This window comes from Cryptomeria japonica, chromosome 9, assembly GCF_030272615.1.
Source record: "Cryptomeria japonica chromosome 9, Sugi_1.0, whole genome shotgun sequence".
Lineage (NCBI taxonomy): Eukaryota > Viridiplantae > Streptophyta > Pinopsida > Cupressales > Cupressaceae > Cryptomeria > Cryptomeria japonica.
In genome coordinates this window covers 257,599,680-257,610,955 of record NC_081413.1, presented here as the reverse complement: position 1 = coordinate 257,610,955, position 11,276 = coordinate 257,599,680, and the positions used below count along the sequence as shown (strand labels likewise).

The window sequence follows — 11,276 nt, the reverse complement described above, 5'->3', positions numbered from 1 at the left end:
CACTTACGCTTACACTTACACTTCAAAATCAAATTCTATCTCAACTACTCAATTTTGACATCAATAGATGGAAACCATTAATTCGTTTTTATTGCTTATGATTATAGTCCTGGGATAAAAAAACTTAGGACAAATTCACAATATTCGTGATGTCTCATGGGAATATAAGTCAATAAAAAACAGATCACATAATTACAGCTGACTCAGTAATAACTGAAATATCTCTCACTATTAGAGAAAACTTGTTGTAATAAAAGAAGTTTCACAATTTGATTGTGGTAAACAGAACAAATGATCTAGGCGTTTTTATTGCATGTATAGAACAAACATAAAACCTGCAGAGCAGTCATAACAAGCAAAACAGCGGCTGCCACAGCGGATATCAAAACCCATGGTTTTGAGCAATAAGTGTCCAGAAATTCACTCCACAGGATTTTCCAGGTCCTTGTTGAGTAATAAGTCTTGAGGCTGCTTCTGGCATCGTTAACAGGTTTGAAGTATGGCTTCCATGTTGAGCTGCTTAAGCTCTTCACAATCTCCACCATCTTATCATCGCCCCCAACCCAGTTGACAAGGATTCCATTTCTTCTCAACAGCTCAGCGTCTTTAGCGTCTACCGTCAGCTCCTCCAACAAACGAGCAAAACTAGTAACAGCATTTTCTTCACTCTCTGATGAGCACAACTCAAAGACTATCAAGTTTCTAATGATCGTCTCTGTCATAATACCAATTTTCAACACAGGAAGATATAAAGTAGACTGGGCCTTGTCAAACCTTATCTGCTCAATGCCTCCCTCATAATGCCTGAATTTTACTCCGGCTTTGCTTAATCTTAAAGCAGAGGGAAGAACATTAGATCCAAACAGGCGACTGGGATCCTGTTTCTTTTTGTAAACCCTCTTACTATTTCTATTACTACTATTTCTTCTGAGACAGAGACTATGGTTTTTAAACCATGTAAAAGGAAACCAGCCATTAGTAGGGCGTTGGCCAACGGCCTTACGGGATTTGCTATAAACTGTGGCATGGAGGCAATGCAGTAGATGAAATTTGCTAACTAAATCTGAATCTTCACTGGGTTGGATCCAGAATGGAGAATAATAAGAACATATTTGAGCAACAAAATCCTCAAATCTTTGATTTGGATCACCAATAAAATCATGGAGTGACTTTAAGGCTGAAAGTGGGATTTGATTTTCCAATTTGATGACATCTTTCATGACATCTAAATACAGACCATTACCTGACTTTAGACCGTGGAAGGGGCTGCCGCCATGTGAATGCGATTGTTGTTGATAAGGTCGGCCATTCTTATTGGCTACATGGTGTGCGAGGAAAACAAGGAGAAAGGAAGCATCCCTAAACAGCATCATGGCGAAAGTCTCCTCGTTCAGTTTTTTGAGAAACTGAGCGTCCCCATAGTAGTCCCTAGAGCCATGGATCACCCCTCCGAAGAAATTGTCCTCCTGCAAATATGAAAGGCCGTCGCCTTGTCGAATCATTTGGAGTGGTGTGAAGAAATGAGGAGGAAGCTTATTCATAACTGCCCCTGCAATGATTTTAGATTTCTCGGATTCCATTTCAGCAAGGTGAGGTTTGAGAAAGTGATAAGGACCCATCGATATTACCTGAGGAGTGTAGATCACATCATTTCCTTTCATCGTCTTTGGCACCATGAAAATACTCGCAAGCTTTCCATCTCCTCTCACTTCTAAACGGTATGAATCTTCTTGATTTTCTTCCAACCATTGAACAACACGAGTATCTTCAGTGTCCATGATTTTTACAGCTTAGATCTTCTATAACTTGGCGGCCAGGTTAGAGTAACGTCGAGCTTCTCTCTTCCCAATAAAACTCTCTGCCTCTTTTAAGCTTTCTTGAGCATAGATGCTAATCTGATATATCATGATGCCTCGCACGGGAACATATTGACCACCATCTATTCCCCATAATTTTCCAGGTAACCAAATCACATGTTACATGCACTTCAAGCTAAATGGAATAAATCTGTACTTTACACGTCCAGTTATTCGAACCCCATTAGACATTGTCTCTACATCACGAACATGAAATTGAGAGGATGCATTCATCTCTGTTCACTTTCCTAGAGTGGTTCTTATATTCTTCATTAACCTTCACCTTTCAAAGGAAAAAGCTAAATAAAGAAGAGATAGCCATTCTTTACGTAATCTACTTGTTTTCGTATTCGTATTCTCTCAATCTATTCATCTTTGTTCACTTTGCCTGGTGTGGTCTATTTATTCTCGATCTTCCTCAAGTAAACAAACGTCTAGAGTAAGTCAATGACGCTATCATCCATCCCACTCACGTGCCCAATTTGAAATGAAGAAGGGATAAAACTTTTCCTCTCCATTTTTCGACAAAGGGTTTGGTCGTTTGTTTTTTTGTGTATTATCTAACACAAGCCACAATGGGTGGAATTGAATATTAAAAGGAATTTCCCAAGAAGATATTAGAGTAGAAGAAGATTAAAGTAGAGAAGTGCCATGAGTGGAGATATGAAGCGACAAATAAGGCTAGCAAAGAAAGAATACGTGAGGTTTCTGTTTTTCAAGTAAAGCAATCTATACATCTAATTGACCTTTTGGCCAATCTATATGTTATCAATGTATAGATGGAGAGAAAGGAGGCTTAAGAAACTTGAAAAGCACTAAACAAAAAGCTCTTTCAAATATTGTTGAACAAAAACAATATATTCTTAAAATGTAGAATTCAATGTCATAAATTTATTGATATTGTTATTTATGATGTAGAAATGTCATAAAGACTTACAATCAACAAGTTATGAATAATATGAATTAGAGATTGATCATATATCCACATTTGTCATTAATGTGATTGAATTTTGACTAACACTCAAAAAGGAACCTTTCAAGATATTGAAACCATAAACAAAATATTTTTGATTGTGTTAATTTTAAACAATTCTATGAAATAATTTCTAATCTACTACTAACTTTACTCTAAAAAGGTGAATGGTAAATGTAAGGAGAAAGTCATTTGGAAAAGATGATTGGTAGATGTAAGGAGAAATTTGATTAGAAAAGAAGATATGAAGAGTTTTTAGTTAGAGAAGTTGTGATGTTTTAGAATATAATAAATTGAAGATGAAGTTTTTCCCTTGTAAAATGGTTAAAAGGTTTGATTCAAGAAATCATATGAAGTCGAGTTTCTAGAAGGTTAAGGCATATCCTTAGTGTTTAATATTGTACATCTATGTTGAGATTGTGAAGGAGAGTCAAAAGAATTTGACATATAAGTTTAGTGGAGGGACCAAATAATATATTAGAAAAAAGAAGACATTGAATAGATTTTGCATAGTAGGATTAAATGAAGCACCATTACTAGATAGGTTGAGGAGTATTTAGTGAAGTGAAAATATTCTTGAAGAAGATTCATCTTGAATTTTTAAGGTTGAGGTAGACCATCCTAGTTTTCTCTAGTTATTAGAATGTTGAGAAATCACTTTTCAAATAACCATAGTTGTCTAATGTAGGAATATCATAGTGTAAAAACAATCTTACATCATTCAAAACTATTCTTTTTTAGTTTTTATTCATTAACCAATCATTATAAATCCTTCCATATTTCTTGTAATTGTAAATGCATAGTTCATAAGATTCTAAAATGTTGCATTCAATTTATAAGAGATTTGAATATCCACAATGACATAATTCACTTATAGACCAACTACTAAAATAATAGTCCATTTTACTATTTGATGTTTGCGGTAACCCTCCAAAGTTTATAGTAATAAAAGATCACGGTTTCAAGAAAACTTTGGTATAAGCTACATCGAGTTTCATCGATCCATCCTCACTAGAGGATTTTTTCTACATAGGTGTTATATAAAATTTCTCATTATCAATGAAAAGTAGTTTAATGAAGAGGGAAGATGATAACGAGTCGATGGTTCCATATTGGATCTTGGAATCGTATTGTATTGTAGTCGAGCTCGTCAAGATTTTCACAATCTCCACCATCTTATCATCGCTCCCAACTCAGTTGACAAGGATTCCATTTCTTCTAAACACCTCAGCGTCTTTGGCGTCTTGAGTCATCTCCTCCAACAAACGAGCAAAACTAGTAACAGCATCTTCTTCACTCTCTGATGAGAACAACTCAAAGGCTATAAAGTTTCTAACGATCGATTCTGTCACAATACCGATCTTCGACACAGGAAGATATAAAGTAGAGTGGGCCTTGTCAAACCGTATCTACTCAATGCCTCCCTCGTAATGCCTGAATTTTACTCCGTCTTTGCTCAATTTTAAAGTAGAGGGAAGAATATTCGACCCAAACAGGCGACTGGGATCCTGTCTCTTTTTATCATCCTTCTTACCATTTCTATTTCTATTTCTACTTGTAAAACAGAGACACTGGTTTTTAAGCCATGTGAAAGGGGACCAGCCATTAGCAGGGCGTCACGAGACTTGCTATAAACAGTGGCATGGAAGCAATGCAGGAGATGAAGTTTGCTAGATAAATCTGAATCTTCATTAGGCTGATTCCAGAATGGAGAATAATAAGAACATATTTGAGCAAGAAAAGCCTGAAATTTTTGATTTGGATCACCAATAAAATCATAGAGTGATTAAGGCCGAAAGTGAAATTTGATTTTCCAATTTGATGATGTCGTTTATGACATCAAAATGCAGACCTTTACCTGACTTGAGACCGTCGAAGGGGCTGCCGCCATGTGAATAAAGAAGAGATGTCATTCGTGTGCTTGTCATAATAGTAATGTTTTTTTGACACATTAAGTAACATATTAAGTCTAGAGATTGTTAGTCAGCTGTGCACGTGTTTAACACTTTTAAGTCTAGAAGTGTATTCTTTGTGTGACCACACACCTTAAGCAACATATTAAACCTATAACACTTTTAAGTATAAAAGTGTTTTAACACTTTTAAGTCTAGAAGTTAAGAATAGTGTGTGTGATTTAAGCCATTTCTTCTTTTTATTGGTGGTTTTCATATAAAGTGTTAAAATTGAAATCTTTTGGACTATGAGTTAAGGATTGAAGGATATTTATTGGAATGTGTATTATGAACTTGCATAGAGTAAAATCTTGATCCCTAATACACTCATTCAAAAGCATTCAAGTTTGCTTACAACTAAAAATCTATGGACATACTGGTATTGTAAAAAAAATATACTAAAAATTTGAGAAGTATTAAGTAATGATGATTTAGACATTTAAAAGGATCTAAGAGTGGCATGTAACTTATATTCAATTTAATTTTGAGGCTTCACTTTTGAGTTTTTTTGGAGCAATTCCCAAATTTAATATTTTCATCATTCAATTATCCAATGACACTACCATTGCTTATTGTTAATACTATTAGAGAATATTCAAATTAACTCATAATTCAAGAACCGCACTACTAACAAAGACAATCAACCAATCATGTTCAGTTTTTCATTTAATCACCAAAACACAAAGAAAGAAATAGTGAGAAAATTAATAATTCATGGTTTATATTTTTATGAATAATATTAAATATATTACTATAACAATCTCATAAGTTGAGAAACTTGAATGGATCTATATAATGATTGTTTTAGGTGACATATTAAGGCACATACAATATGAGACAAAAAATTTGTCAAAAATGATGGTGATTCATTTGTTGGAGTAGTATCATCAAAGAGGAAAACCACGTCTTCTATAATTTCGTCTAGATTAGTATGTGACACTCAATAAACAAACCTGCAAGATTAGTCAAGTAGGCATCATAATACAATAGATCGTGCAAACATGATTTGTCCCTTGAAGCAAAATTATCAAATTCCTGATGCAACTATAAATCCTATAGAAATTGTAAGAAATGTTGGAATATCACTACAAATTGCAATCAAATGGAGGTTAAATATTTTTATACAGTTGATGTATCCATAATCATATACTACAGGCATGTAACTTCCATCAAGGTCACAAAAAAGCGTGTTGCTAATGCTCCTATTGAAATTAAAGTAAACTATAAAACTCATAGATCTCAAAATAGTTCTACTTGAATCCATTAAAACATGTTGATCTGAGCCTCAACTAGCTTAAAAAAACTAAGGCTCTATGCAAATTATTTTCATGAAAAAAAAGTTTAAATTCAAAATAGTAGAAAACTTATAACTCCAAGGCAAGTGCAAGGCAAGGACCAAATACTAATAAACAAACCTTTCTACATGCTCAAAAGCATTTAGGCAAATTTGAATGTCTTCATTTAGACTTGACCTTTGAAAATCCACAAATTTTTCTTAAGTTAACCATACATGTGAAGCTATCAATGCAAATACAAATCTATTAACACGTCCAAATCCCTCAAATATTACAACCAAAGATTCACTGCTTAATGATAAAATATTACAAATTTGCATCTACCATACCAAAACAATATAAATCTATAACATGCAAGTAAACACATCCAAAAAACTAAGGGTTTGTCTAAGAGCTCGAAGCCACCAAATAACCAACTCTAACAATGTAAGGATGAACTTTGAGGAAAATGATGTAAACCACGGTCCTATCATGATCAAGTAAATATTTGATTTTTAATTCTAAAGCTCAAAGTGAGTTCCATTGGTCCTCTTCACTTCCATCTTAAAAGTCCTAACCATAGCTAAAACGTTCAACAACTAAGAACAAATGTTTCATTCCTCATTCTGAAGCTCAAAATGTGTTATGTTTATCCTCTTCACCTCCATCTTATGATGTTAATCATAGCTAAAAAGCCCAACAACTCACCTCTACCACTACCATGATGGAACTCAAAATATTGTCTAGCCATCCATACTACATTTAATTAGATTATATTAATCTTCAACAATTATCTTTAACTTGATATATCTTGACGTACTTTACATAATTTTTTTAAAATATAATTATGCTAGTTAATATTTTATTTTCTTAATAAAATGAATACAATTTTATTATGAAAGTAACATCATTAATGAATATTGTATAAATAAATGATGTGAATAAAGAAATATAAATCATTTATTAAATTGATGAGTAATATTAAAATAATTTAATTAAAATTAAAAATTAAAAATTAAAATTATTCAACTACATAATTTGGCATTAGGAAATTTAGGCGACCAATGATGTTAAGGTGCATTCTAGATGATGAACAGATGATAAGATTTGTAAGTGATAAACTTATTGAATGAATGATAGAGAAAACTAGATGATAAGGTGGTTTAATGGACAAATAAGAATTCACCGGAGATGAATGGTGATGAGTGAATGATGACTGGGTGGGAAGGCGTCTACAATATCTGTAAAGAAGCGAGAACCTTGACAATACTCCAGCCCGGTAGAGTTATAGCATATCCAACCTGAAAAAAATCATCATGGACAATGAAAATACTCACGTTATTCAGTGGTTGGAAGAAAACCGAGAAGATTCATACATTTCAGAAGTGGGAAGCGATAAAAGACTTGCAAGCATTTTCATGGTGCCAATAACGCTGAAAGAAAATGATTGCATCTTCACTCCTCAGGCGGTATCGATAGGGCCCTATCACTTCCTAAAACCACACCTTGCTGAGATGGAAACCGAGAAATCTCTGATCATTGTACGGGCGGTTGTGGAAAAGCTTCCCTCAGATTTCTTTGCTCCACTTCAAAAAATTCGAGATGGGGGGAGCCTTTCAGATTTGCAGGACGACAACTTTTTTGGAAGTGCTGTCCTTCGCTGCAGGGACTACTATGGGGACGCTCAGTTTCTTCAAAATCTGGACCAGGAGGTTTTTTCCAGGATGCTGTTTAGGGATGCTTCCTTCCTCCTCCTTTTCCTTGAACACCATGTAGTCAATCCTCAACATAAGAAAAAAATGCTGCAGCCTCAACAACCATCAGCTTCAAATAACGGCGACCCATTCCATGATCTCAAGTCAGGTACAGGTCTGTGGTTAGGAGTCATGAAAGATATTTTCAAATTGGAAAATCAAATCCCTCTATCCACCTTAGAGTCACTTTATGCTTTTATTGGTAATCCAAATCAATCTTTTAAGGCCTTTCTTGCAAAAGTATGCTTTGAGTACTCCCCATTGTGGATTCAACCCAGTGAAGACGCAGATTTAGTTAGCAATCGTCATCTCCTCCATTGCATCCATGCATCAGTTTATAGGAAGCCTCCTGTGCGCGCTGGGCAAAACCCTCCTAGTGGCCAAAACCCTATTAATGGCTGGTCTCCTTTTACATGGCTTAAAAACAATTGTGTCTGGGATAGTGGTAGTAATAGTGATATTAATAGTAAGGAAGGCTACACGCAGCTACAAGGGAAAGAGGTTCGCCTTCCCAATTATAGAAAGACTGCGGTTCCCTGTGCTTCAGAATTAAGGAAAGCCGGAGTAAAATTCAAGCGTTGCGAGGGAGGCATTGAGCAGATACGGTTTGACAAGTCCCAGTCTACTTTATATCTTCCTGTGTTGAGGATTGGTCAAATGACAGAGACGATCATTAGAAACTTGATAGCCTTCGAGTTGTGCACACCAAAGATTGAAGAAAACGCCGTTATTGGTTTTACTCGTCTATTGAAGGAGCTGACGCAAGACGCCAAAGACGCTGAGGTGTTAAGAACGAACGAAATCTTTGTGAGCTTGGGCGTGAGCGATGATGAGATTGTGGAGATTGTGAGAAACTTGAGCAGATTAACATGGAAACCATACTTTAAACCTGTTAAAGATGTGACGAAAAGCCTCAAGACTTACTACAAAGGAAGCAAATCGAAAGTCCTGTGGAGTGAATTTCTGGAGACGTATTGCTCAAAACCATGGGTTTTTATCTCCGCTCTCGCAGCCACAGTGTTGCTTGTTATGACTGCTGTGCAAGTTTTTTGTTTGTTCTACACCTGCAATAAGAACTCGTAGATCATTTTTTTTTTTGGTCTATAACCAGTAAAATTGTGAAATTTCATTTGATTTTTATTTTCACAGCCTGGTTTCTCTATAATTTTTATGTAATTTAATATAAATTTCATAAGCACATGGTCAATTGGAGTCATTAGGTGAATGTATTTAATATTTTCTTAAGTCTTGAAAGATGCATTTAGAATTGTAAAAGCATTAAATACTTAGACTCACAAGATAAATGCAATACTTACACCTAAAACTTTAAATATGATGAAAAACTGGTTAAATTTTTTTAATAAACTTATCTATCATTATTACATTCTAATATCACATAATATCACAGAAATCATAACATCTATATCCTATTCATGTAAGATGAATAAATCCCAAAAGTATAGTCAATGTATTAATTAAAAACCTAAAAAAACATATAAACAAATTTTCAATCAGCAGCTGACAAAATTTACTATGCTATTAAACGTGGACTCCTATTTTACTAATAGTTTATGTACAAGAGGTAAAATGACAGACCTGTCATTTGTATTGACTTTATTGAAACCCCTCTGCAAATTACAGATTTCAAATTAAATGAAAATGGGGAAGGGCGGAGGAATGAGAGACAGTGTGCAGCATTGTTCAGCGAGTAATAACTATTCTCGTCAGGAAGACGTAATTGAGTTGGTCGTGACTTTAATGGTATATATTGGCTACTACAACATAAAATAATAAAATAACACTGCAAAAAAATTATCACCATTTTTCATATTAAAATTAATTTCCTTCGCGATGTCCAGCTACATATACAACAAGAGAGGCAAACAAGAGAATCAAAGTGTCGAGCTCCTGTCCACAGATTTTTAAGTAGTTATGTAGATTTAATGATAGAAATATTTAATTTACTATTGTTTGGAAACACTATGAATACATAAAAATAATGAGGGCAAATATTTTATTTTATAACTTATTCTTTTTAGAGGCATGGGGGACTCTTGTATTGTTTGGTGGGATGCATTTATTTAACTTTATCTGATAGCTGCCTTGTACTCTAAGAAATAAAGTTGTTGATAGCTGCCTTGTACTCTAAGAAATAAAGTTGTTGCTTAGGAGACCAAAAGAATCCAGCTGCCTTTGTCATTTCTTGCAATATTGCTTGTGTCAGAATTTGTTAAGGCAGAGAAACATGATACTATTGGGCTAAACATGATACCATTCATTCAATAGACGAATTCCCAGCCTCTAAGCTGTGTGGTTGTGATGCATTAGGCGGTGGAACTGTGTATTTTTGAATTACGTCATAGTAAAGTATGTGCTTATAATGAAAGTATGGTTTAGAAGGAATGCAACGGCAGGTCAAAATAAACACAGAGAAAAGATAATGTAGGTCATCATAGATATTAATAATAATTGTAGTTCACCTTTGACTAGCAAAGTCGACATAGAAATGAATGGGCATTGCAAGAAGTAAATGCATAACCTAGCTGGAAACCAATGTTGAGTTCTTGAGTGAATCGATTTCGTTTAGAAGAATTGCCGAAATAGACATATTAATATCATGCAAGGAAATTAGCAGAAAAAAATTTAAATATGTATATATTGTGGATTGATAAACAGATGTATAGATAAAGGTGTAAAAAGTAGATAAAACTTGAAGAAATATAAGCGTATAAATCTTAACCTTGTATAAAGTCTGCAAAGGTCATAAACTAGAGGATACCTAGACGATCTTATGTGACATTAACTATCTCAAAGATATACAATGTGTTCTTAACTAAATTTAAGATATGAGGAAGCAAAGACCAGCAAATGGGTCAGTAGCCCGAACAGGCTCAATCTCTAATATCTGATAGAGAGAGGCAGAGGAGAATGCATATACCATAATAGAGAACAAAACAAAGATAGAAACATAGACTAATAAAAATTGCACTCAAAATATTATCTATATTCATATAAATTTCAATACATTCACAAAATATGACTTCATGAAAAGAGCCGCTGTTCAAAAACACAGTCCCCTATTTTTAAACTGTTATTCATATGCTACAGCTAGACCCACATTTTCTACAAACTTCTCTTTTACACCCATACCAAAATGCCTCTGATTTTGGGGCCATTATACAACTGTTATAGTAATGAACTTCTAGAGTCTTCTATGTCTTCCTTTATATACTCACCAAAAACATAAAGTCTGCCCTCTATTCGAATGCCCAAGAATACTCAGGACAATAAAAATGTACTCACTTAAAGAAGTCTTCTATGTTTGTGGATTCTATGGTCTTTGCAAAAACTTATGAATTCACTTGAAATGTACTCACCACCTCTATCTGTTCTAAATGCTTTGATGTGATGTCCACTTTGCTTTTCAACAAGAGCCTTGAATTGACAAAAATAATCAAATACTTCAC

The 11,276-nt window shown here is 34.4% G+C and overlaps 2 protein-coding genes across 2 annotated transcripts; one reads left to right on the top strand and one right to left on the bottom strand.

The window, feature by feature from the left end:
• Nucleotides 1-296: 296 nt before the first annotated feature.
• On the bottom strand, nt 297-1,778 carry LOC131034448 (putative UPF0481 protein At3g02645). Its single transcript, XM_057965943.1, has one exon. It carries the CDS (start codon nt 1,776-1,778, stop codon nt 297-299), a length of 1,482 nt encoding a protein of 493 aa, XP_057821926.1.
• A 5,593-nt stretch (nt 1,779-7,371) lies between these two features.
• LOC131034449 (putative UPF0481 protein At3g02645) lies at nt 7,372-8,892 on the top strand. The gene has a single exon (XM_057965944.1). It carries the CDS (start codon nt 7,372-7,374, stop codon nt 8,890-8,892), a length of 1,521 nt encoding a protein of 506 aa, XP_057821927.1.
• The last annotated feature ends 2,384 nt before the right edge of the window (nt 8,893-11,276 follow it).

Coding starts and splice junctions, on each gene's coding strand:
- LOC131034449 (XM_057965944.1), top strand. CDS start 7,372: ATGGACAATGAAAATACTCACGTTATTCAGTGGTTGGAAGAAAACCGA.
- LOC131034448 (XM_057965943.1), bottom strand. CDS start 1,778: ATGGACACTGAAGATACTCGTGTTGTTCAATGGTTGGAAGAAAATCAA.